Consider the following 27,649-nt stretch of genomic DNA (forward strand, 5'->3'; position numbering starts at 1 on the left):
GAGCCAATCGGGTGTCATCTTGTTTTGGCAGTGAGCCAATCAGATCACAGTAGGATCCAGTGATTGATGTCATGTATTGAAGCCGAGAGGAGGACATTTGTCAGTGTGTTATGTGATCACTATCAAGTTGGTTGGTTTTTTTTGTGTTCTTTCATTGAGTGAGCTTGTAAAACGTAATAAAATTAAAGTAACGGTGCAAAGAGTTGACTGGTCGCCCAGAAAGCGATGGAAAAATAGTATTATTAAATGAACAAGGCTACAGTTATAAAGAAATTAGAAGAAAAATTGGTGGGTAAACTTAACTAAAGGTGGCATTTCTACTGTACACTTTTCCCAAAAGGTTTCCACAATTTTGGCCACTACTGTATATGCATAATTCGTTGCCGTTATTTTGAACTTTTGTAAGGGATGCGAGAATATATCAGAAGTGTTCTAGGGGTGCGGGGTATAGAAAAGGTTGGGGGCCGCTACGTTAGAAAGAGACTCAGACTCTCCCCTGATTCCCTGGCAAGATCCTGTCTCAATAAACTATAGTCATATCGGTAGTCTTCGACTTACAACCATTTGTTTAGTGACTGTTCAAAGTTACGACAGCACTGGAAAAAGTGACTTATGACGGTTTTTTATACTTACAACCATTGCAACCCTGTGGTTACAAGGTCAAAATTGGGGCCCTTGGCAGCTGACTCATATTTATGACGTTTGCAGTGACCCAAGATCACGTGATCCCCTTTTGTGACTTTTTTGACAAGCAAAGTCAGTGGGGGAAGCCAGATTCACTTAACAGCCAGGTTACTAACTTCACAACTGCAGTGATTCCCTTAACAGCTGTGGCAAGAAAGGTCGTAAAATGGGGCCGAATTCGTTTAGCAAATGTCTCGCTTAGCAACAGAAATGTTTGGCTCAGTTGTCGTCATACTTCGAGGACTACCTATGTCAGGGGTAGGCAACCTTGGCTCTTTTATGACTCGTGGACTTCAACTCCCAGAATTCCTGAGCCAGCCATGCTGAGAGGAAAGGGAGAGGTTTCCAAGCTGAGCCATGCTGGCTTAGGAATTCTGGGAGTTGAAGTCCACGAGTCATAAAAGAGCCAAGGTTGCCTACCCCTGCCCTAGGTAGTATAGTTACCGATAGTCCTCAACGTACGACCACAATTGTAACCAAAATTTTCCCTTGCTAAGCATGGCAGAGGTTAGGTGAGTTTTGCCCCATTTTGCAACCTTTTTTGCTACAGTTCTTAAGCGAGTCAGGGCATTTATCAAATCTAGCTTTTCCCCCATTGATTTTGCTTCTCAGAAGCCAGGTGAGAAGGTGACAAATGGTAATCACATGGCTCTGGGGCAGTGCAACTGTCATAAGTCCGTGCCAGTTGCCAAGCGAATTTTGATCACCTGACCATTGGGATGCTGCAACGGTTGTAAGTGGGAAAACCGGTCATAAGTCCCCTTTTTTCAGTGTCGTAACTTCAAATGTTCACTAAACGAATGGTTGTAAGTTAAGGACTATCTGTATAGTCTTCCTGTGAAGTTGGTTTCTTGATCTTGCTTACCTTGTAGGGCTGACAGTACCATATAAAGATAAGGCTATTTCCTGCCTGCCTCATGTCTACCTCATCCCCTTTCTAAGTCTGCGATAATGTAGTCCTCTTTTAGCAAGTGCCTCACTTAGTAACCATTTGCACTCAAGACAATTATGAAAAAACAACAACTTTGCAACGAATACTCACATTTACAATCTTTGTATGTCTATAAAGCAAAGGAAAGTTGAAGCACGATAAGCACAGTTTCACTTCGTGACTGCTTTGCTTAATGACCAAATGGTGGTTCCCCATTTTGGTCACTAAATGAGGACTGCTTGTAATACCTACATCATCTCCTTTTGAAGCAGCCCAAACAGATAATCAATTCTTCCCTCTGCTCATGTTGTGTTCATTCTTTGCAGCAACTCCTGTGAGTGGCAGATGAGCTAGGAAATCAGATTAGCAAGAAAGAAAGCTTTGTAGGGCCAGCAACGATTTGATTCCGGGGATCTAATTACTTCTGAATTTTTCTGATCCATCCTTTGCCCAGAGTTGAAGTCCATTCGTTGAATTGTCAAGGGCAGTGACATTTTGGATCCCGGCCTACCTACCATCCATTGCCAATCCCTGTTTTATGAGTACCCTTCCGCTATCAATTAAGAATATAGGGATTGTCTTTCGGTCAGGCCCAAGAATTTGTTCATTTCATCCATGCTGGTTTCTTCTGGCTGAAAGTGGCTTTTCTGGGCCTGAAGATCCTTTCCCATCATTTATTACATGAGACCCTTCTAGGAATAAGTCAGGAGACCGAACCTGGGCTATTTTACATGCAAATGATCATACCTAGAGAACATACATCAACCGCACTGAAGAAGAAAAAAAATTAAGAATTTTCTAATTTTAGCAGAAAAAAAGATTATCTTTTAAAATAAGGGTCTAGAAATCTCTCTGGCGCTTTCTCCAATCTGCTTTTTTTTCTCAACCTTGGCTGGGGGATTCTGGGAATTGAAGTCCACAGATTGTAAAGTGGCCACGGTTGAGAAACACCTTTTCAGGTAAAAAGAGACAAAAAGAGAGTTAGTAGCCAAACAGGTGATCATTAGTACAGGGCTTTTCAATCTTTTTACCCATTGTACCACTTTTAGGATATGGCAATATCCGAGTACCACCAGTCGCCTAGCAAGGTGTCAAAAACTTGATGACAAAAAAAATGGTACTGAAAAAAGTGCCCCCCAAGCCACAGCTGAGCAAGACACCTGCCTGCCCACCCGGCGGCGCTCTTCCTCCTGTCCGAGGTTTTCATTGTTGTGAGCATTTCTGTTGAGGATTAGCAGCAGGGGTGGGGTGGGGGGTGTTTGGTTTTTATTCCCCCCGTCTGCTGGGTGGTTGCAGCAGGTTTTGGTCACTTCACATGACCCTGGGACACTGTGACCGTCAGAAATATGAATCAGTTGCCAAGCATCTGAATGTAAATCACAAGACCCTGGAGAGGCTGCAACATTCCAGCTGATCGGCGCTTCTTCTGGGCTCAGCAGAAGCACCAGGATCAGCGCTGAACTCCAGCTTATTGGTGCTTCTTCTGGGCTCAGCAGAAGGGCCAGGATCAGCGCCGAGCTCCAGCTGGAGCCTGGTGTTGATCCTGGCGCTTCCGCTGAGCCCTGACAGCCCCGAAGAAGCGCCGATCAGCTGGAAAGCAGCACTGATCCTGGCGCTTCCGCTGAGCCCTGACAGCCCTGCAGCTCCAGCCATCTCTCGCTCAGGCTTGTGCGGTGCTGCCACGTTCAGCTCATTCCCCTCCCCCGCTACCACTTTTCTAGGATGGTCGCGTACCACCTGCCAGGTGCCAATGTACCACAGGTGGTACCCGTACCACTGGTTGAAAAGCCCTGAATTAGTAGATGACTACTAATTTGGTTCGAAGGCTCTTAATTTCTCGCGGGGAGGGGGAGAAAATGCCCGTTATTTTCAGGGGAAGGGTGGGCGTGTTTTCTCTTTTAACAGGACCTTCTTGCTTTTCTTTCTTTGACCTCTCCCGCGATGCCCGTCATTGCCCTAAACCCCTTGCTGTCCTCTGCAGCCTTGAAAGCATCTCCCTCAAAGAAAGGACGAAATGCCTTGTTAGCTGTTAAGCCATCCGGCCCTATGGCTGCGTTCTCTGCCAGCCAGATTCCTTCGGAGAAGGACGAAGTGCAGTATGACCTCCGGGGAGCCAGGAGTTACCCCACCTTAGATGACGAAGGTATTGTGGGTCACTCAGGGCCACTCCATCGTGGGTCCCCCTGAGCTGCTCCTAAGGCCACAGTCAAGCTTTCCCCGTTCTGGCCTCCTTTAAATGGGTTGGCCCTGCCATTCCCTGGATTCCTAGCAAAGGTAACCGGCTGGGAAATTCCGGGAATTGGAGTCCCAACACCCTGGGAGGGGGCCAGGTTGGGGAAAATAGCTGCCTTAGTGGCTCGGCTCAGCTCAAATCCCTTCCCCTTTCCCCGTAGTGCCAGTAGGTCCCACCATCCCACCACCACCGTTCCTTCAACTTCTTGCTATGCTTTTGCAGGTGCTAAAGTTAACCACGACAGGGGGGAAGGTAAGAACACTCATTTGTCCCTCTGTTAGTTTGTAGAAAGTAGAACTTGAGAGGGGGCGGGCTTTGAGTCATCCCGCTTGTAGAATGGAAACAAGCCAAGATGGTCTATGACAGGGGTAGGCAACCTGGGCTCTTTTACGACTCGTGGACTTCAACTCCCAGAATTCCTGAGCCAGCCATGCTGAGGGGAAAGGGAGAGGTTTCCAAGCTGAGCCATGCTGGCTCAGGAATTCTGGGAGTTGGAAGTCCACGAGTCATAAAAGAGCCAAGGTTGCCTACCCCTAACCTATGGACGAAGATTAAGAGCAGGGGTCTTCAAACTTGCCCCTTTTATGACTCGTGGACTTCAACTCCCAGAATTCCTGAGCCAATATGGCTCAGCTTGGAAACCTCTCCCTTTCTCCTCAGCATGGCTGGCTCAGGAATTCTGGGAGTTGAAGTCCACGAGTCATAAAAGAGCCAAGGTTGCCTACCCCTGGTCTATGATCAAGCATGCTGGTTAATACAGGCAGCTTAATCCCTCCCAGTTGGCATCTCCTACTTGCCAGGCCAAGAAAAGCTTCAGAGAAATTTCCAATCGTTGGTCAATTCCCGTCAATTTCCAATGCCAGTCAATTACCAGCCATTAGAATGTAAACCGAGAGCAAACCCCACTAGCACGGATAATGTTACCTAGTTTGGGTAATGAAATGCCTGCAAGAAAACAAGCACAGAGCATCCAAGGGCCCTCGGTCATTTGTGTACTAAGCACTTTATCTGATCCGCGTTCCCTTTCCTCACCAGGCAGAATCCTAAACCAGAGTTTGAATCTGGTTTCTTTAATCTGGAGCTTTCAGTTCCCATCGGTCTTGGGGGGTCCATAGTGCTAGATTGCTTATAGGCCTCTGGAGGCTGTGCTAGATTGCTTATAGTTCTCCCTGATGGCAGCTATTTCTACCAGCAGGAAAAACCAACTGGGAGCGATAGTTCCAATTGCTGCTTAATTGTGCTTGCCCCGTTGGGAGCACGCGTGTAAAATGGGCCGATGCTGGTACCTTTTTTTTTGTTTTGTAAAAAAACACAAAACCCTTCCTGCACGTGACTTGCTTGGTTTCCCAAACAACGCTGTGGGAGTGTTGCCAGCAGAAATGTGCCCCAGCACTTTTAACAGAAGGCTGTACGACTCAAGGCCCAACTTTGGCAACTTTTAAGACTTGTGGACTTCAGTTCCCAGAATTCCCCAGCCAGCGGGGCTCGTGAGGGAATTCCGGGAGAATTCTGGGAATTGAAGTCCACAAGTCTTAAAAGTTGCCACGGCTGGAGACCCCTGATCTAAAGGCATTCTTCCCCAATTTAAGGCCCTCCGGAGAAGCAGTCCAAAGTGATTCTGGCTTGGAATTCTGGGAGTTAATTTTCATCAAGGCATTTTAGTGGCATGAGGTCCGGCTGGCCCACTTGAACAACTTCCCTTCCCCAAGTTATGTACAAGTTGTTTTGGAAGTTACGGCATACACCAGGGGTCTTCAAACTTGGCCCTTTTATGACTTGTGGACTTCAACTTCTAGAATTCCTCAGCCAGCAAAGCTGGCTGAGGAATTCTGGGAGTTGAAGTCCACAAGTCATAAAAGGGCCAAGTTTGAAGACCCCTGACATATACACGCTGTCCTCCCCCATGGTCATGTAATCACATTTTGCATTTTTAACAACTGGCTCACCTTTATGGTTGTTTGCACCATCCTGTGACTATGATTTGCAAATGCTTTTGCCGTTTTGTGGCTTTTACTTTCGGTTTCCAGCAAAAAAAAAAAAGGCTCATTGGGGGAAATGGATTCATTTAACCACCACAACGTTGACTTAATGACTACCCCCCAAAAATGTTCCAAAATCAGAGCCGGTCATAGGATGCCTTGACATACGACCACAACAACCTGTGACTATAGTTCCAGGCTCATTTATGGTCGTAAGCCGAGGATTACCTGTATATTATCCAAGACACGGTTTTGGGGGTGAAAAACAGAGGAAATGAGTAAGGGCAACCTTATACTGTATAGAAGAGAGAAAGACCAATTAGTTCTTAGCAGCACCAAGTGAAAAAAAAAGGAATTTCTACATTGAGGTTCTACTGCAGGGCTCTCTCTAATCTTGAGCAAATCTCTCTTCTAACCATCTCTCTCTCTCTCTTTTTAATTTGATGCATTTTGCTCTTAGGAGTTGCGGTTTGCATTTGCATGTATAAAAGACAGATAATTTATAGAAGTGGATTTTGAGGGAGGATTTAGAAGTCGGCGATGTTGAAGCCCGAAAAGAGACTATCTTGTGCATTTTAGAATGCTAGTTAAATATTTTGTATTAATGCTCTCCGCTCCCGAAAACCTCTTAAGAGAGTGCCAGATTCATTGGGAAACAGGTGCCACGTAAAATCTCGACTCCTGTTCCTGAGCAGAAACAGACTTTCATGTTTCTCTGTTTTGTCTGCAACAAAGAAAGACCACAAATGGCTTCAGGTTTCTTTTAAATGAAATTATGAATTGGTTACGCTCCTTATAATGTAGATCAGAACTCTTCAGGTGTACAAGGATCATTTGCCATGGTCCAGAAGATTGCGGATTTTTTTCCCCTCGCAGCTTCAGTATTCTTTCTTTTTTTCTTCTTTCTTTCTCTTCATCACGGACACAACAGGCCGACCTGATCTTCTTCCCTGCACCCCTCCCTCTTTCGAAGAAGCAACTACAGCCTCTATAGCAACCACGCTCTCTTCCACATCTCTTTCCGTGCCAGAAAGATCTCCTTCCGAATCCTCCGAGCAGCCCAGATACAGGTGAGCCCTGATTAGATCTCTCTCGCCCTGCTTTCCCCCCTTTTTAGCCAGTACTCCCAAGAATTTAAGTCAGGGGTCTTCAAACTCGGCCCTTTTATGACTTGTGGACTTCGACTCCCAGAATTCCTCAGCCAGGCACGCGTGCCTGGCTGAGGAATTCTGGGAGTCGAAGTCCACAAGTCATAAAAGGGCCGAGTTTGAAGACCCCTGACTTAAGTGATCTCAAGTTGTCTCAGAGATCCAGAAAGCAAACGGCTCCCTTCTAGATCCCCTTCTGTTGGAAGAATTGGCAGTAGGAGTATCAGCTTGGAGAGGATGGATTTATTTATTTATTTGCTGGGATTTATCTGGTTGGACCGTGAGAGGTTTACAGATAGTCCCGTAATAAAAATGCCTTTATAACAAGGGCAGAAATAATAGAATAATACAGTTCACTATAACAGCACAATCTAATTCTAATTCCGGTGTCTTAAGCTAGGTCAGTGATGGCGAAGCTTTTAGAGACCGAGTGCCCAAACTGCAACCCAAAACCCACTTATGCATCGTCGGGTGCCAGGTGGGCGTGGCCCATTGGGTGGGCGTGGCTGCGGTGGTAACGGCAGACTGGTGGGACTAAAAAGTTCAATCAATCAATTCCAACTTTGCAAGATCTTTTTTTTCCCCACAAGAAGTTGAAGTTGATTGATTGATTGAACCTTTTTTTTTTTTTTTTTTGCACACTGCGGCAGAGGCCTAAAGCGAAAAGATTTTATAAAACCCAGCGGAAAGCCTAGGACTGGGGAGACGGTGCATATGCCCACAGAGAGAGCTCTGAGTGCCGCCTCTGGCACCCGTGCCATAGGTTCGCCACCACTGAGCTAGGTGTTCACCACTTAAATTTGCTTTATCTATTTTTCTCTGCCATGTGTAAGAGGGCGCAATGGCTCAGCCGTTGGAAAGCTGACAGCCTGGGTTCGAGACCTAAGTGCTGCGGGACAGGCTGAGCTCCCGTCACTTGCCCCAGCTCCTGCCCAACCAGCAGTTCGAAAGCCAGCAGTAGATAAACAGATATCACTTTGGTGGAAAGGTAACAGCATTCTGTGCACCTTGGCATGTACTTGATGCTAGCCACATGAACATGGAAGTGTCTTTAGACAATGCTGGTTCTCTCGGCTAAGAAACGGACAGTTGGACACAACTGGACAAGGGGAAACCTTTATCTTGATTTTTACCTGCCATGTAGACGCCACCCAGTTCCAGAAAGGCTCTTGAGAATGCCATAAGTGGAGGCATTTCAGGCTATTTCATAGAAGGGGCGGAGCCCTTACATTGGATGTCTTATGGAGATTCTCAGTCATCCAGGTCACGGTTATCCCGAAAGTACTTTTTCAAGAGGCAACTGTCAACGCTGCTAACATCGGATGTTCTTGCTTTGACAACATATGGAGATGTATCCATTTTCCTTCACTTTAAGTTTTACTTTTAGAGTTAGAATTAGTTGATACTGGGGGGGGGGAGGTGGAATGTGCATGGGAGATTAGTTAGAGAAAACAATACTGTATAATGGTGAGAACCAAGGTTGTTTGTAATAAGAGATGATAAGGTATGGCCGGGATGAAGAACTGGGTGGAAAGCCAGCATTTCAAACTAATTGGAGAATGTGATTTATGACAGTTAGTTGTAGGAGGGGATTGTACTTTGATACTATGTGCTGAGGGGAGGGGAAGTCAGATTTTGGCTTGGACTGTGTACTTGCCGATGTGTTGTTGCTCGAATAAATACTCTTTAAGGTAAACAATGCCTCAAAGTTCTTTGAAGAGTTTCATCTGTCGGAACCATAACAGCTACTTGACTTTCTTGTTTTTCTATGAAGACGTTTCGCTTCTCATCCAAGAAGCTTCTTCAGCTTTTTCAGCTCCGAAGAAGCTTCTGGGATGAGAAGCGAAACGTCCTCAAAGAAAAACAAGAAAAGTCCAATTGCCTCTTGAAAAAAAGCACCTTTGGGACTTACGTTGGATGAGACAGAGAGAAAGGAGGTGCTGTTTGCTACATCTTTAGTTATTCTCATGAAGTATGTTTTTTGCTGATGTCCCTTCACAGGCGGCGCACACAGTCCTCAGGACACGAAGGAAGGTGAGTTGAATACTTTTGGAAATAATAATAGTAGTAGTAGTAGTAGTAGTAGTAGTAGTAGTAGTAGTAGTAGTAGTAGTAGTAGTAGTAATAATAATAATAATAATAATAATTAAAAAAAAAAAAAAGTTGGAAGGGACCTTGGAGGTCATCGAGTCCAACCCCCTGCTCAGGCAGGAAACCCTATACTATTTCAGACAAATGGCTGTCCAGTCTCTTCTTAAAAACTTCCAGTGTTGGAGCATTCACTGCTTCTGGAGGCAGGTTGTTCCACTGGTTAATTGTTCTCACTGTCAGGAAGTTTCTCCTTCTTGGCTACCTCTCTAGGAATCCCTCGGTGCCATTGCAAGTCCAGCAATAATAATAATAATAATAATAATAATAATAATAATAATAATAATAATAATAATAATAATAATAATAATAATAATAATAATAATAGTAGTAGTAGTAGTAGTAATAGTAATAGTAATAGTAATAGTAATAAATAATAATAATAATAATAATAATAATAATAAAGTTGGAAGGGACCTTGGAGGTCATCTAGTCCAACCCCCTGCTCAGGCAGGAGAACCTATACCAGGAGTAGGCAACCTTGGCTCTTTTATGACTCGTGGACTTTAACTCCCAGAATTCCTGAGCCAGCCATGCTGAGGGAAAAGGGAGAAGTTTCCAAGCTGAGCCATGCTGGCTCAGGAATTCTGGGAGTTGAAGTCCACGAGTCATCAAAGAGCCAAGGTTGCCTACTTCTGCCCTATACCATTTCAGACAAATGGCTGTCCAGTTTCTTCTTAAAAACTTCCAGTGTTGGAGCATTCACCGCTTCTGGAGGCAGGTTGTTCCACTGGTTAATTGTTCTCACTGTCAGGAAGTTTCTCCTTAGTTCTAGGTTGCTTCTCTCCTTGATTATTTCCATCCGTTGTTTCTTGTCCTGCCTTCGGGTGCTTTGGAGAATAGCTTGACTCCCTCTTCTTTGTGGCAGCCCCTGAGGTATCATGTCCCCCCTCGTCCTTCTCCTCATTAAACTAGCCATACCCAATTCCAGCAATTCTTTTATTCTTTTTAACTCTCATGTGTACGAGGCCTCATAGACTAACATTCTTATGTTAATAGTCCCGCAGATCTCTAATGCTTTACTATCTCCATACTTACAGGAACAAAATGTCATAACCGATCCTACCTAATATAGATAATTAGCTAAGTTGGGTTGTTATTTATTTATTTTTCACAGTTTTGAATCGCCCATCTCCCTCAGGGTTGTTGGTTAAGGACGGGGGGGGGGGGGGTGTCATTACTGACTGGCAGACTATAGCTTTTACCTAGAAAGTTATCTTCAATGAAAAGACTTTTTTTAGCAGGGAATGCTGAAAAAAAACAGAGCAATATCCTAGAACAGTGTTTCTCAACCATGGCAACTTTAAGGAAGTGTGGACTTCACCTCCCAGAATTCGCCAGCTAACCCGCCAAAGTAAATGCTGATTTCCAGCAAAAAGCATCATAAATTGCAGTCACGTGACCACGCGTGCCGCAAACCAGTTGCAAATGCTAGCTGGTTGCCGAGCGCCAAACGGGTCATGTGACCACGGGTAGGAGTGAGTGGACGGCCCTTGGAAGTTTGAATCTAGTCATCAGTAGCTTTGGGGGGGGGTGTCTGTTGGAAGTCCAGACAGTCACAGAGCTACCGATTGTAAGTCAGGACCGCCTGTATAAGATTTGTGAAATGGGATATTTTTTCCTATTCTGCAGGACTCGTGAACAGGTCCGAGCGGAAGATGACCTCCAGCAGATAACTGTGGAGCTCAAGCCGAAGTGTGATATTGAGATTGTGGTGCCTGATGTGGCCGCTGCGGGGTTAGAGCCTCTTTATGTTACAGCACAGCTGTTTTCATCCAGACATGCCTTCACGCTCCTATTTAATGCATGCAATATCCAAACATTATTCAGGAGGTAGATGGGGAACTAGCTTTGAATTCTCCTCAATATATTTCAAGAAATAACTCCCAAATTGCAAGATTTTTTCCCCCTATGGCAGAGGGAACATGTAGAAGGCAAATAACTGGCTGAAAACCCACTTGGGATTTAATTTAACAATAACGTTCCTTCTATACACGATCCAAGGATGGTGCGATACGTCTTTCAATTCTGTATCTACTATACATAGAAACCAAGACTGGATGGTGAATGCCTTCCTTCCTTTCCATCTGCTGTGGGGCCGTCTTGCCAAAAATTGGATGATAAACAAACAGTCTTGTGCCATTAAAACAACACATAATTCAGTTTGACACGCACACACCCAGCTCCTTACAGGCGTGTTTCACCCTTCTGCTCAGCTGTCATGCGGTTTGTTTAGTTTTGGCATAGTACCGTTGTGTGAGCTCAGCCGTTGCAGTTGTAAATCACAACGGATGGCTGGGTACATTTAAGGATCCAGCCCGTTTGGGTTCCTTTGCTGTTAAGACGTCGTTAATCAAGCCAGGATTCTGTGTAGTGCGTGAATTCCATCTCCTTTTCAAAGGGATGATCAGTCAACAGCCCTCACTTCCCTGAAGGTTTAAGCACACAAAGTAGAAACGTTAACCGTATTTATTTATTAGTTCAAATTCAAATTCAAGAAGGACTCTGAGTGGCAAACAAAATGAAAGTAAAAACAATTGCAATAATTGCCAGATTTAATACGCCTAAGAGAACCAGGCTAGTCTAGTGCAGGGGTCTTCAAACTTGGCCCTTTTATGACTTGTGGACTTCAACTCCCAGAATTCCTCAGCCAGGCTGAGGAATTCTGGGAGTTGAAGTCCACAAGTCATAAAAGGGCCAAGTTTGAAGACCCCTGGTCTAGTGCTAAGGCACTAGGCTAGAAAGCAGGAGACAGTGAGTTCGAGTCCCGCCTTAGGTATGAAAGCCAGTTAGGTGACTTTGGGTCAATCAGCAGGAGACGGTGAGTTCGAGTCCCGCCTTAGGCACGAAAGTTAGCTGGCTGACTTGGAGCCACACTGGTCTCTCAGCCCAACCCACCTCACAGGGTGGTTGTGGGGAAAATAGGAAGAGGGAGGAATATTAGATACGTTTGCCACCTTGAGCTGTTTATAATAAAAGCTGGATATGTTAAATAAATAAATAAATAAATAAATAAAATATCCCATAAACCAGGGGTCTTCAAAGCTTGGCCCTTTTATGACTTGTGGACTTCAACTCCCAGAATTCCTCAGCCAGCGTGCCTGGCTGAGGGATTCTGGGAGTTGAAGCACGCTGGCCGAGGAATTCTGGGAGTTGAAGTCCACAAGTCATAAAGGGGCCAGGTTTGAAGACCCCTGCCCTAAACACTAGTGCAACCAAAACAAAAAAACAAAAACTGGTGTCTGCACACACTGGGAGTCATAGGAATGTGAGCCCACTTGCATATCCAAGCAGGTCCATCTTGCTTGACCAGATTGCATGGATAGAAACAACTGGGAGAAACAATCCCTCACGGAGCAACCTCGTCCCAAGCCAGGAAGGCGTTTCAAAATGACAGGGAGCTCCTTGAATTGCACCCGGAAGCACGCTGGCAACCAGGGCTAGCTCCTTGAGTAGCGGCTGGCTACGTGTGCCAGATAACCAGCTCCATTAACCATCCTTGCTCTGCACTAGTTGGAACTTCCGAATGCTTTGCGAAGGGCGGTCCCCTCCATCCAGAGTGCGCTGCAGTCGTCCAATCGTAGCGTTGCTCTTCCGCCAGTGATCCGAGCCAATTCGGATGTGCGGTCTTGGGATTCTTCCCTGCTTCTGGGGTTTCCCAGTGGATATGGCAGACATGTCAAACACAAGGCCCGGGGGCCGGATGCGGCCCGCGAAGTGGTTTCATGTGGCCCGCGAAGCCATCCTGGAAACAGCGAGGGAACGGCCCCTGCTGCCTTGGCCCTGGCCCAGGCCGGCCGGGAGCCAATGTACAATTTTGTGGTGGCCATCTATGCTGAAACGTATTCAGTCTTAGCTCCACAAGGCCCTCTAGAACAGTGGTTCTCAACCTTCCTAATGCCGTGACCCTTTAATACAGTTCCTCATGTTGTGATGACCCCCAACCATAAAATTATTTTCGTTGCTACGTCATAACTGTAATTTTGCTACTGTTATGAATCGTAAATATCTGATATGCAGGATGTATTTTCATTGTTACAAATTGAACATAATTAAAGCATTATATGTAATTATGTGTTTTCCGATGGTCTTAGGCGACCCCTGTGAAAGGGTCGTTCGATTCCCAAAGGGGTCGCAACCCACAGGTTGAGAACCACTGCTCTAGAAAGAGCAAGGAACCAGCCCCTGCTGTGTCGGCCCCGCCCCCTGGGTGCATGCTGGGAAGGTGTCACCCTTTGTGAGGAATGAAGAAATGGACCATGCCTTGGCGCTTGCCCCGGTCCCACCCCCTTCTGCCAGAGACCCGCAGATCTGTCCCACTCCTGCCCAGGCCCCCACAAGCACCATGCCCACCCAGTAGGCCACACCCACTCCATCCACGCCCACCCAGTAGGCCGCATCCACCCTGGCCACCCCACCCCCACCCCCCGAGGGCAACCACAATGCTGATGCGGCCCTCAATGAAATTGAGTTTGACACCCCTGGGATTTGGGATCTTGTCACACTTTTGTCAGACGGAGGTCCAAACCGCCACCGCCCCCATCCTCACCCATCTCCTTTCTTTGCAGAGAGGCGGCGTCCTTAGCGTGTGCCACCATGTTGTCGGTGGCGGCAGCAGCGGCGGCGGAGGTTGAGACAGCAAGCCAGGCATCCGAGCCTGCCAGCCAAGCTTCGGATGAAGAGGACCTTGCAATCCCGGATATCTATTTTGTAAGCCCCCCCCCCCACTTTTCCTTTTGTGCACAATGCTGCAGTTGGTTTGGCTCTTCCCTCCTTCCTTCCTTCCCTTGCTTTTCAGCTTCACTCGTTCCGCCCTACCCACCTGAAGACTTAAAACGAGCCAACACACCTGCGCCAAGGTATTGTCTTGTCCTGTCACCCCGATGCACATTCATCCCTTTGCATTCACACCCTTTTTTTCCTGCCAGGTTGCCAAAAGAAACCAACTGGAAAAATCTCTGTCAGGAAAAAAATCTCGAGATTCCCTTGAAAATAGGTAGAAATGTGGCCCTCTCTGGGCTTCTCCACGGCTCTCGGATGCATTTGTGAATGGCCTTTCCTTTCCCTGCAGGCAGGAACGTGTCCAGAGGAGGACATCTAGGGAGGCAGAGCAGGGAGTAAGTGAGCCAAGGAGTGTGTGTTTGTGTGTGTGTGTGTGTGGTGTGTGCAACCATGCTGTGCTAGATTCTGTGGGTGTGAAACCTCAAAATTGTGTTAAGGAGACCTCCCATCTTTCCCAGAACCCGGTGTCCGATCTTGTTAAATCTTCTTCGAAGTCGAGCGGGAGTCTCTTGGCTAAAAGGTAATGCAGTGGATTTCAGTGGGAATGTTTGCTTTACTCAAGCCTGTCTAACCTTTGATTAAAGCCAGAGCGCAGGTAGTCCTCGATTTACGACTACAGTTGAGCCCAAAATGGCCGTTGCTAAGCAAGACAATCGTTAAATGAGTTTTCGCTCCATTTTGTAAGCTGTTTTGCCACCGTTGCCAAGTAAACCACTGCGGTTGTTAAGTGAAGCAGGCAGTCATTAACTGAACCTGGCTTCCCCCACTGACTTTGCTTGTCAGAAGGTTACCAATGGTGATCACGAGACCCAAGGAATAGTGCAACTGTCGTAAATACGTGGCAGTTTCCAAGTGCCCAAATTTTGATTTACACGACCGTGGGGATGCTGCGATGGCCGTGTGAAAACTTTCCAGGGCTGTTGTAACTTTGAACGGTCACTAAATGAATGGTTGTAAGTCGAGGACTACCTAAGATGTAGTAGCTATGTCCAGCTGCTCGAAGGCAACTTGCAGGGAGAAGTTCACCTATCCCCCAGCTAATAATCAAATTGCTCTTCTTTTTTTTTTTTTAGAAAATTTTATTTATTTTTCCATCATAAAAAAAACAATCATAAGTAATCGCAATAAACAATCAAAAAACCCCCACCCACCCCCAGACTTCCCAAACCTACTCCCAGGATAATATTCATATAAAAGTAAAAGTAAACAAATACTGATATCTCTAACTCCACAAAATATCTTAATCTACCAGAAAGGATAGAAATAAGCAAACTTAAAAAATCTAAAAACCTAAATTATATTCTACCACTCTATGTTTCTTTTGAATATAAACAATCCATCTTCTCCATATTGATAAAAATTGTTCATTTGAATGGTTCTTCATGTAAGCCGAAATCTTTGCCATTTCAGCAAGATACGAAACTTTCAATCTCCAGTCTCCCATCGTAGGCAGAATTGGGCTCTTCCAATTTTGGGCTATTAGCAATCGGGCAGCAGATAAACAATAAAGCATCAAATTTATTTCTTTTGCATCTAAGTCTTGCACAATACCTAAAAGAAACAACTGTGGAAGAAAAATAATCCTTTTTTTAAAAATCTGCTGTAAGTTCCACCATAGTTGTACCCAAAAGGCCTTAATGACCTTACAAGTCCACCACATATGAAAAAAGGTTGCATCTGGATGACCACACCTCCAGCACTTGGATTCATAGTTCGGATAAATACGAGACATAGTTGAAGGATCCAAGTGCCATCTATAAAACATCTTATAAAAATTTTCACGTAGATTTTGTGCTTGTGTAAACTTCACATTTCTCACCCAGATCAACTCCCAAGTGTCCATAGGTATTGTTTCTCCTATATTTTGAGCCCATTTAATCATACAGTCTTTAACTAATTCAGTTTCTGAGTCCAATTCTAATAAAACATTGTATATCCTCTTGATATGAGCTTTGGCACCATCTCTTATTTGCTTCAAAAAAATCCCATCTTCCAAAGCAAAAGAAGTCTTTTTATCAATTCGCCATCCATCTTGAATTTGTCCATACAAAAGCCAAGAAAAATTTGGGTTGTTTTGCTTTAACTCATCCATTGATTTTAGGCACCAGTTACCACCACCACTCTGGTATAACAAATCTTTATAAGTAGGTCCCTCCATCACCACTCCTCTAGTTATTGCTTGAAAAATATGCGACGGGATCACCCAGAGTGGTAACTTAACGTTAAACTTAAGAAAATATTTTTGCCAAACTCTTAACAATGCAGACCTTATTATATGATTTCTAAAAGTTTTATCAATTTTTTTCTGCATAAAGAGGTAAGCATGCCACCCAAAATACAAGTCCCAACCTTCGACATTCAAAATCCCTTTGTTAGACAAATTAATCCAATCAGTCATCCACGTTAATGCAGAAGAATCATAATAAAGTGTCAAATTTGGTACTTTAAGTCCTCCACGTTCTCTGGTGTCTTGAATAATCTTAAATTTAACTCTCGCCTTCTTGCCCTCCCAAATAAAGCGATTCAAGTCTCTTTGCCATTCTTTCAAGTTAATTTCATTTTTTAAAATAGGTATCATCTGAAATAAAAAAAGAAACTTAGGCAGAATAGTCATTTTAATGGCCGCTATGCGACCCAGCAACGAAAGCTGTAGTTTTTTCCACGATAATAAATCCTTTTGTACCAATTTCCATAATCTTTCATAGTTATTCTGGTAAAGTTTTGCGTTGGATGATGACAAAAAAATTCCCAAATATTTAACTTTATTAACCACTTCAAATCCTGACATCTGCATAAGTTGATCTTTGTCTCTTACGATCATATTCTTTGTAAGAATTTTAGTCTTATTCACATTAATTTTAAATCCAGCCACTTTACCATACTGATGTAGCTCTTGCAACAAAAATTCCAATGATTTAATTGGTTGAGTTAATGTAAAAATTAAGTCATCAGCAAAAGCTTTAAGTTTATATTCTTTAGTAAAAATCTTTAAGCCTTTAATCATTGGTGATTCTCTAATTCTAGAAAGCAAGATTTCCAAAGACAGTACAAATAATAATGGAGAAAGTGGACAACCTTGTCTGGTGCCTTTTTGTATATCTATAGATTCTGTCAGGAAATTGCTCTTTTTTAATAGACGATTCCTCTAATGTTCTCTTGCCGTCTCTCCCGTAAACCTGTTTCCTGCACCCTGGACCAACAAAGCTTTTAAATCGTTGCTGCCTTCTAAATGTCAGCTTGACGTTTCAGCAGCTTTAGCTGTGTGGACTTCAACTCCCAGAATTCCTCAGCCAGCCTGGTGAATGCTGGGAGTTGAAATCCACATAAATTAAAGCCTCTTGAGTTTGAGAAAACGTCGTCCCATGTAACATCCCTTTAAAGCAGGGGTCTTCAAGCTTGGCCCTTTTATGATTTGTGGACTTCAACTCCCAGAATTCCTCAGCCAGGCACGCATGCCTGGCTGAGGAATTCTGGGAGTTGAAGTCCACATGTCATAAAAGGGCCAAGTTCGAAGACCCCTGCTTTAAAAGTTTGCAGAGTGCAGTTACTTCTTTTCCCCCAGAGGGGCAGAAACATCTTTGCTGCCATCTGCTGACGTTTCGGCTTTCTGTAGTCTGTCCTAAGCATTCCTATACCGTAGTGGCCCAAATTGTGGAAACCTTTTGGGAAAAGTGTACATTTGAGGGTTGATGGCTAATAACACCACTTCCTTTTGCACCATTACTTTAATTTTATTACGTTTTACAAGCTCACTAAATGTTGTTATTGTTAGTTGCGAAATCGTGTCCGACCCATCGCGACCCCATGGACCATGTTCCTGCAGGCCTTCCTGTCCTCTACCATCTTCTGGAGTCCATTTAAGCTCACGCCTACTGCTTCAGTGACTCCATCCAGCCACCTCATTCTCTGTCGTCCCCTTCTTCTATTGCCCTCCATCTTTCCCAGCATGAGGCTCTTCTCCAGTGAGTCCTTCCTTCTCATTAGGTGGCCAAAGGACTTGAGTTTCAACTTCAGGATCTGGCCTTCTAAAGAGCAGTCACTAAATGAAAGAACACAAAAAAACCCAACCAACTTGATAGCGATCACATAACACACTGACAAATGTCCTCCTCTCAGCTTCAATACATGACATCAATCACCGAATCCTACTGTAATCTGATTGGCTCACTGCCAAAACAAGATGACACCTGATTGGCTCTCTAAACACTCATGCTCATTGGCTACAATCAGATGAAGGAAAGCTACCTGATATCAACCTAAACAAGTTGTGCTTCCTTTTTCTGGTTATTTGGCTATAACCTTTCATAGAATACAGATAATTGAACAAGCTTTGTTGCATTACATTCTTGATTTAAATTATCTTTCCATTGATATATAATTTTATGGTACTACTCCAAAACAAAGTGGTGTTATTAGCCATCAAACCTCAAAGGTACACTTTTCCCAAAAGGTTTCCACGATTTTGGCCACTGCTGTAGAGCAGGGGTGTCAAACTGCCGCCCGCGGGCCGGACGCGTCACTCGGAAGACGCGCCCACCCCATTGTCGGCAGTGACGAAACAGTCCCGATACGTCACGTGACAACACGTGATGTCGCGAGTTTGACATGTCTGCTAAAGAGTTACTCTTTCTATTATTTGATTTATTCAAAAAAAATATATGGCTGCCCCACTTACAGCGTCTCTGAGCAGCTTATAAAATACTCCCAATACAAAACCCAGTAAAGTCTCTCTCTCCCTGCCCCCCCAACAATCAAACAAACCACTTGATGGGTTTGGTATCGCCCTAGGTTCTCCAGGCCCTCTGGCAAAACCATATCTTCAGGGCCTTTTGAAAGAGTGTCAAGGTGGAGGCCAATCTTATTTCCGCAGGGATGATGTTCCACAGGGAGGGAGCCACCACGGAGAAAGCCCTTTTTCCTGATCCCACTAGATCAGGAATGGGCAACTCTGGGCCCTTTATAACCTGTGGACTTCAATTCCCAGAATTCCTGAGCCACACATCCTAAAGGGGCCATAGTTGCCCACCCCTGCAACTAAATAAATATCCTCAGGAGAGGGGACCCATAGCCTATCCTGCCTCCACATCCTGGTGGGTCAGATGGATACGAAAAGATAGTTCTTCAAACAACTTGGTCCCATTATGGCAGACATGTCAAACACAAGGCACGGGTCCTGGATGCGGCCCGCGAAGTGGTTTCATTTGGCCCACGAAGCCATCCTGGAAACAGTGAGGGAACGGCCCCCGCTGCCTTGGCCCTGGCCCAGGCCGGCCGGGAGCCAATGTACAGTTTTGTGGTGGCCATCTTGGCACTTGCCCCGGTGGACCATGCCTTGGCACTTGCCCCGGTCCCACCCCCTTCTGCCAGAGACCCTCAGATCTGTCCCACTCCTGCCCAGGCCTCCACAGGCACCCTTTACGTGAATGATGTAGAACTGGCCATGCCCACCCAGTAGGCCCCACCCACTCCATCCACACCCACCCAGTAGGCTGCACTCGCTCTGGGCACACACCCCTGCCCCCCCCCCCAGGGCAACCACAATGCTGATGTGGCCCTCAGTGAAATTGAGTTTGACGCCCCTGCATTATGGTTAAAGCAATCAAGCGGTCAGGCTACAAGACAGTGCCCACCCACCATCTTCCTTAAAACAGACCTTCCCGCTTTGGTCTTAACTCTGGCTAAGGCTACCTCCCTCTTCCCACGTCCCTTCCTCCCTCTTTTTATCCCTTCTCCCACCAGCTTGCAGGAAAGGTTGCCCCGTGAAGGATGATTTCAAGTGCATGTGAATCGGACATGCATGTGAAGAAGCTTTGCATCTGACTTTGTTTGAGGCATGTTAGTTCTCCCCTCGTTCTCCCTCGCCACCCATTTCAGGAATTGGTTTCCTAGTGTAGCCTTGTATAGTTCCCTGGGTATTTTTATTCCCAGATCTGATTGATCGTTTCGATTTCTTAACGTGCAGAATTTTTCACGTAGGCGCTTTAAGAGACAAAAAATCTGGAATCCAGCGCAAACAAGGCTGATTTAAGTACCTTGACCTTATGTATTTGCCTTACCTACTTTGTTAATCCCGAGAAGGTAAACCCCCTGGCTGAAATGATTATTATAACTGAATGCCTTACAGCAGGGGTCTGCAGCCTTGACAACTTTAAGACTTGTGGACTTCAATTCCCAGAATTCCTCAGCCAGCTATGCTGGCTGAGGAATTCTGGGAGCTGAAGTCCACAAGTCTTAAAGTTGTCAAGGCCGCAGACCCCTGCCTTACAGGTAATCCTCGACTTGCAACCATTCATTCAGTGACCGTTCAAAGTTATAACGGCACCAAAAAAGGAACATAACGACCATCGTAGCATCCCCACGGTCCTGGGATCAATAAGTCGGGCGCTTGGCAACCAGCGTGTATTTACGATGTGGAGTCGCGTGATCCCCATTCACGACTTTCCTAGCTGGCTCCTCCTGAGCAAAGTCAATGGGGGAAGCTGGATCCGATTCGTGTCCACGTGATTCCCTTAACAACCGGGACAAAACAGGTTGTAAAACCGGGCGCCACTCTCTTTTAACTGCCTTGCTTAGCAGTGGAAATGTTGGTCCCAACGGTGATCGTTAAGTCGAGGACTACCTGTACGGCATTCAGTTTTGGAGCAGTGGCTACGCAAGTTCGTGCTAGATTACACGTTGATATTTCAAAGGCCAGAGCAGAAGAGAAGCCTGGTAAATATTGCCTGGTGTGGGCGGTTCATAACTGTCCACTTTATTTTTCGCATGTGCACGTCTCCCCGTGTTTGCACCTAGCGTTCCTGGATTTGCTGTGTCAATCAAGCGAGTCAGGGCTTGTTTTTTCACACACACACCCCTTTCTGTGGTTCCGTGTCCACCGGACCGTTGTTTCTTTGTCCCTCCAAAGACACAACTCCACAGCAGGAGCAGAAAGTCCTTTGCAAATGATCGCTAGCATGACTTCAACCAGACCTTTAAAAAGCTTGCAGAATGCAGAGTATCTTGGCCCTCCGTGGAAAGAGCCCGAGGAAGGCCCTGGCAGCGGAAATGTATTATTTTCTTCCACGGCAGCCGAGTTCTCACAACATCCACCTGTTTCCAAGCATGTTCTCTTCACCGGGTTGTCCTCTCATGCTTGTGTGCACGCTTACCTTTTCCACCGACGCGATCATTTCTTATCTTTCATTCATCCTTTCTCCTCTCCTTCCTTTTTTTTTCCCCCCTTTCCTTTCTTCCGGTCCGTCTTCTTCCCTTTTCTCCCCTCTCATTCGCCTTTGGATGTGCCCGGTCTAGTTCACAGAAGGAAAGTACTGGATTTACTCCCCCCGCCTGCGCAGGCTTCGAGCCGCCTCGGTTTCCTCTGGGGACGTAAGTGATTTTGCTGGTAGCAAAGGGCAGCTCCATCCCAATTTTGAAATGCCAACTTTGGGGCAAGGCATCCGGGCTCCTGCCGCGAACCTTTTCGACTCGGTGTGTCAGATATTTGGAAAATGTCTCTGCTGGTGTATCGCACCGCCACCACCACCTCTAAACAGAAGAGAATCAAATCTTTTATCTCCCCACCCATCTAGGCTGCCCTGAACGGTGGCACTCAGTGGCAGCACCAAGGCTGGGCCTGGAGGAGAGGCCTTGGGCTGCAACTTCAGCCCTAGTGCCACACTGCCACTCAAAAAGTCTGCCTTGCACCGTTCCCCAAGATGCGCGAAGCTTGGGGAACGGTGTGATTGCCTCTGCAGCCCAGGGCTCTCCAAGTTCTTCTGCGTCCCGCGGTGTCCTCTTTCCGTTGACAGGTCCTTGCGGCCTACGGGAGGCTGCTGTGGGTTGCACAAGTCTTTTCCTCTGGAAGCAGCACGAGGGAATGCTCTTCCACAGCCTCTGCAGCCTGTTAAAAACACACCTCGTTCTCGCATGATTTTCAGAGGCTGCGCGAGACACCACATCCCACTCTTGCGGGGGGCCTCCAAAAATCACGCGAGAAACGGGACGTGCTTTTGAGAACAGTTGCTGTCGGCTATTGTTGAACGCTGGTGTGTTGCCAAACATTCTTAGGCAGCCAAAGTACTACTCCGCATTAAGCACTGTAGTCTCCTGCTTAATAATGTAACATCGCCAGATGCTAAATGAAAAAATAATAATAAAACGTCGTAGCGTTGTGTCACTTTTGACCCAGGTGTTAATGGGTTTGCCATCGTTGTGCCTAGGCTTACTTGGCACAGCCCACTGCTAGCTGAGCATAAGAAGAATCTTAGGATCTTCCTCTGCTTCAAAAAAAAAAAAGGGGGGGGTTGCTTTGAGGCCACCAGCTTTTCTGTTTTGATAAGGCACATTTGGGTTTCGTTGGACAACGGCATGATTTAGGGGTTATTCTGCCCTGCCTCAAGATTTCTTCCAATCTGGTGGCATGGAAACATTTTAAACAGAATATTAAATTCGCAGCCAGCAAGGATGGCAACAGCCGTTCCTAATCCATAGTTTAGTCTTTCAACGCCGCTGATCTTCCTTGCTCTTAACTAACCAAGGTTGGGTCTTCGTTGTTACCTTACTACAGGTATCAAGCCACCTTCCCTAACCTGGGTTTTCTCCTTCCAGGTGTGTTAATTCTCAGGGCCCAAATTCCCGGTCAGCAAGCCTGATACAAATGTAATACACCCTGCTGGCAAGAAGGGACATTTTAAATAGTATGCAAAAATAGCTTTCGGTGTTAGAGGAGAGTGGCTTTTTAAAAAGAGGGCGAGGAAAGATTTGATTTTACACCTCCCCCTTTGGCAATTCAAAGTTCTCTCTCCTCCGTTGTGGTGTTGTAGGTAGAAGAAGCTTTGTGTTCCCCTTGGTTTGCTTGCTAGGCCTCTTCTGTTGTTCTGTTGAGGTAGAACATGCTGCAAGGGATGGGACAAGGGATGGGCAGGGACAGTAGCCATTCACTAGACTTGGCCTGTTTTTTTCCTTCCCAGCATTCTTGAAATCTCCCAAAGCAGCCTTTGCATTTCTGGCTTTGGACTTCTACTTCCTTTGAATGCCAAGGGTTTGAGGGCCCTCCTTCGAAAATTGGACATTTCTGGCTGAAATACTGCCTCCAGTTTGGGTCGCCATGATATAAAAAAAGATGTCGAGACTCTGGAAAGAGTGCAGAGAAGAGCATCAAAGATGATATGGGGAGTGGAGGCTAAAACATACAAAGAACAATTGCAGGAATTGGGTATGGTCTAGTCTAGTGGAAAGAAGGACTATAGGGGTGACATGATAGCAGTGTTCCAATATCTAAGGGCTTGCCACAAGGAAGAGGGGTCAACCTAGTCTCCAAAGCACCTGAAGGAGAACAAGAAGCAACGGATGGAAACTAATCAAGGAGAGAAGCAACCTGGAACTAAGGAGAAACTTCCTGACATTGAGAACAATAAACCAGTGGAATGGCTTGCCTCCAGAAGTTGTGGGAGCTCCATCGCTGGAGGTTTTTAAGAAAAGACTGAACAGCCACCTAGCTGAATTGGTATAGGGCAGGGGTAGGCAACCTGGGCTCTTTTATGACTCGTGGACTTCAACTCCCAGAATTCCTGAGCCAGCCATGCTGAGGGGAAAGGGAGAGGTTTCCAAGCTGAGTTATGCTGGTTCAGGAATTCTGGGAATTGAAGTCCACGAGTCATAAAAGAGCCAAGGTTGCCTACCCCTGGTATAGGGTCTCCTGCTCAAGCAGGGGGTTGGACTAGAAGACCTCCAGGGTCTCTTCCAACTCTGTTATGCTATTATTCCTCAGTGTGGCACAAGACAGGATCCTGCAGTATGTTGCTAACCAGACACAGGGCAGAATTTCCCCCTCAGGCTAGGAGGCTCTCAGCTGTGTCTCTGTGTGATATCCTGCCCCGTTCATCTCTTAGATAAGCGGAGGAGATGGGCACTTTTCTTGCACAACTTCATTGGATTGATCTTAGGACAATAGAGGTGGTCCTCGACTTACGACCACAATGAGGCCCAACATTTCTGTTGCTAAGCAAGGCAGCTTCATTTTTACTACCTTTTTGCTACGGTTAAGCAAATTGCGGCAGTTGTTAAGTGAATCGTGGGCCGTTAAGCCAAGAATTTAGCTAAACTCTTAACCTAGTTGAAATGTAATTGAAGTTTGCTTTCCATTTTAATTTGGGGATAAATCCCAATGCCGTGCCATAAAAAGTTTTAATAATTAGTTTTTGGCCTGGAAGCATTCAGGCTAGCATTGGTATTGTTCAGGGGTCTTCAAACTTGGCCTTTTTATGACTTGTGGACTTCAACTCCCAGAATTCCTCAGCCAGGCACGCTGGCTGAGGAATTCTGGGAGTTGAAGTCCACAAGTCATAAAAGGGCCACGTTTGTAGACCCCTGGTATTATTATTCACTGGTGGGAAACACCAGTAATCCTCCCACTGTCTTTTGTACCTGCTTTAGCTTCTGGCTCTTCTCCACAGGCATCCCCACCTTACCATAGTCCAAGTGGCTGATAATCAAGAGTTTGAGATGCTTACAATTTGTATATTTAAAAGTGTCTTTAAAAAAAAATCAAACACTTTATAGAATTCTACATTTCCCAGACGAGACCTTTGTAGCATTGATTAAAGTCCCTTAAGCAGAAATTTCCTCAGGTGCAAAACAATACCCTAATCAAGGAACTACAAGCAGTCCTCGACTTACGACCACACTTGAGATCATAATTTCCATTGCTAAGCAAGGTGGTTGTTAAGCGAGTCACAGCTGAGTTTACCTTTTTTTTTGCAATGGTGGTTAATCAGATCACCGCAGTTAAGTAAATGATGCAGACACTAAGCAAATCCATTTCCCCCCCCCTTTGACTTTGCTTGTTGTAAACCAGCTGGGAAGGTCACAAATGGCCCTGGGACACCGCAACTCTCACAAATACACTCCGGTTGCCAAGCACTCAAGTTTTGATCATGGGACCGTTGGGTTGTGAAGACTGAGTTGCAGGCTGCTATTGTCAGTGACATTGTAAGTTCTGAACAGCCACTAAACAAATGGTTGTAAGTCAAGGACTCTCTGTATATAAACAGGGTGCAAACCCCATAAATCCTCATCCTGATGATGTTACCTAGTTGGGCAATGAAACGTCCACAAGCAAGCAACCAAACTGAGAGAGCACTAGGAACTCCACAGTATCTTCCTTTACTTTTCAACCATAGGCAGCATCTTTTAAGATGCACTGTTCGGTTTTTATTGATTTCCCACCTGGAAAAGTACTTAAGTGCAGATTTTTAACAGTGATGGTTTGATGGGGTTCTATGAATCCACCAAAAAGAGATTGACAGTCCCGCGGCCACTGGTTGCACATTCCTAGTTTAAGAGCCCTGGTAGCGCAGTGGTTAAAATGCGGTATTGCAGGCTTTGTTCACTGCCAGGAGTTCGATTCTGACCGGCTCAAGGTTAACTCAGCCTTCCATCCTTCTGAGGTCCGTAAAATAAGGACCCAGATTGTTGGGGGCAAGAGGCTGACTCTGTACAGTGCTCAGAGAGGGCTGTAAAGCACTATGAAGCCGTATGCAGGTAGTCCTCGAATTACAACCACAGTTGAGCCCAAAATTTATGTTGCTATGTGAAATATTTGTTTAATGAGTTTTGTCCCATTTTACGACTTTTCCTGTCACGGTTGTTAAGTCAGTCATTGCATTTGTTAAGTTAGTAACACGGTTGTTAAGTGAATATGGATCCCCCCCCGACTTTGCTTGTCAGAAGATTGCAAGGGGATCGTGGGATCCCCAGGGCACTGCAACCGTTGTAAATATGAGCCACTTGCCAAGCATCTAAATTTTGATCATGTGACCATGGAGAGGCGGCAACGGTTGTAAGTGTGAAAAACGGGCATGAGTCCCTTTTTTTTCAATGCCGTAACTTTGAGCGGTCACTAAATGAACTGTTGTAAGTCGAGGACTACCTGTTATAAGTCGAATAGTGCTACTGCTATTGAAAAGCTGAGTTTTAAGGGAACCAAACTCTTCAGCACAGTGATTCTCACCTGAGCTGACATTGATGGGGTGCTTTAGAATAATCAGTGTTTCTCAACCTTGGCAACTTTACGATGTGTGGACTTCAACTCCCAGAATTCTCCAGCTAGAGTTGCTAGCTGGAGAATTTTGGGAGTTGAAGTCCACACATCAAAAAGTTGCCAAGGTTGAGAAACACTGCTTTAGATCAGTGTTTCTCAACCTTGACAATTTTAAGGCATGTGGACTTCAACTCCCAGAATTCCACAGCCAGCATTGCTGGCTGTGGAATTCTGGGAGTTGAAGTCCACATGCCTTAAAATTGTCAAGGTTGAGAAACACTGCTTTAGATAGATAAGTGGGGGGGTGGGGTGGGGTTGGAAAACATCAACTTCTGTGTGAAAGCCGAGCTCTGCCTTTGTGTTTCTTTTTCTCTCTCCAATCATGTAGTTTTTCTCGTTGGTGTTGTAGCTTTCATCTCTCTCTTTTTCTCTCTTTTTTCTTTCCTCTTTTTATTTTACTCTCCTCCCTGCTGCTTCTTTTGCTCTCTGCTTTGCTGTCCGCCAGCCGACAGACGAGAGGAGCTGGGTCTATTCTCCTCTCCACTATAACACTCAAATCCAGTCAGTCTCTGACGAAGAGAGTGATACAGTAAGTTTGTGTTCATGCCTGTTCGGGGTTTCTTTGTTTTTGTTTGTTTGTTTCGTTTCATTTTTAAGAAGGAAACAACAATTGTGGCACAGTCCATCCTTGTCAGCGAGTTGCACTGCAGGCTCATCCTGAGCGATCTCGGGAAGCTTCCAGTATCTGCAAGTTGATGCCCCTCAAAAGACGGTGCTGGCTTTCACAATTCCCCATTTCCTCTTAGACTTCCCCAGAAAGGAATTGGAACTTGATTGGACACAAAGCGGCTGTGGAGAGACTAGAATGTCGCAGTTGCCCGGACGGCTCATTTTTGTAGTTCTGAATAAAACACTTGGGCAGGGCGGAGGGCTTCCTGATGGCCTCTTCTGCACCCTAAGGCAGTGTTTCTCAACCTTGATAACTTTTAAGACGTGTGGACATCAAGTCCCAGAATGCTTCAGCCGGCATGGCTGACAGGAATTCTGGGAGTTTATTTATTTATTTATTTATTTATTGAATTTATATACCGCCCTATCTCCCTTACGGGACTCAGGGCGGTGAACAGGCAATAATAAAAACCACGATAAATATACACAAATTTCTGTTCTAAAATCAAATTAAATAACAGGCCTGCTCTAAAAATACCCCATACAAAACCCCCACTAAAACATAATCAAACTACGCCAGGCCNCGCACGGAATAGATGGGCCTTCAGGGCTCGGCGAAAAAGGCACAGGTCCGCAACTGTACGTAGGTCGGGGGGTAGGTCATTCCAGAGGGCAGGAGCTGCCACAGAGAAGGCTCTCCCCCTGGGGGTCGCCAGCCGGCATTGTCTGGCCGACGGCACCCTAAGGAGGCCCTCTCTGTGGGAGCGGACTGGTCGAAGGGAGTTGAAGTCCACACGTCTTAAAATGGCCACGGTTGAGAAATATTGCCCTACTACGGCATCTTAGTCCTATCAGGAGTTTTAAAAAGTTTTGTCAGGGCATGTTTATACTGTGGGCTTCTTAAGGACATCCCTATGTTGACTATCCAGTAGATCCCCATCTATGCTGATGATACCAAGATGGTGGTGAGAGAAAGGCTGGTGTCTCAAGGAAGCCATTCTCAGACTCACGAGTAGGTCCCAGCTGCCTTCATACCCTCTTGAAGGAATGGCCCAA

At 45.6% G+C, this 27,649-nt stretch overlaps 1 protein-coding gene across 1 annotated transcript in view; it reads left to right on the forward strand.

The window, feature by feature from the left end:
* Positions 1 to 21,923, forward strand: part of PIP5K1C (phosphatidylinositol-4-phosphate 5-kinase type 1 gamma) — a 75,023-nt gene extending 53,100 nt beyond the window's left edge. Inside the window, exons 12-18 of the mRNA XM_015810682.1 lie at positions 3,597 to 3,758; positions 6,759 to 6,897; positions 8,977 to 9,009; positions 10,756 to 10,860; positions 13,692 to 13,833; positions 21,196 to 21,270; positions 21,822 to 21,923. Of these exons, the coding sequence (XP_015666168.1) occupies positions 3,597 to 3,758; positions 6,759 to 6,897; positions 8,977 to 9,009; positions 10,756 to 10,860; positions 13,692 to 13,833; positions 21,196 to 21,270; positions 21,822 to 21,923 (758 nt within the window). The remainder of the gene's footprint in view (positions 1 to 3,596; positions 3,759 to 6,758; positions 6,898 to 8,976; positions 9,010 to 10,755; positions 10,861 to 13,691; positions 13,834 to 21,195; positions 21,271 to 21,821) is intronic.
* The last annotated feature ends 5,726 nt before the right edge of the window (positions 21,924 to 27,649 follow it).

Source organism: Protobothrops mucrosquamatus, unplaced genomic scaffold (genome assembly GCF_001527695.2).
Source record: "Protobothrops mucrosquamatus isolate PMUCROS unplaced genomic scaffold, P.Mucros_1.0 scaffold14, whole genome shotgun sequence".
NCBI lineage: Eukaryota > Metazoa > Chordata > Lepidosauria > Squamata > Viperidae > Protobothrops > Protobothrops mucrosquamatus.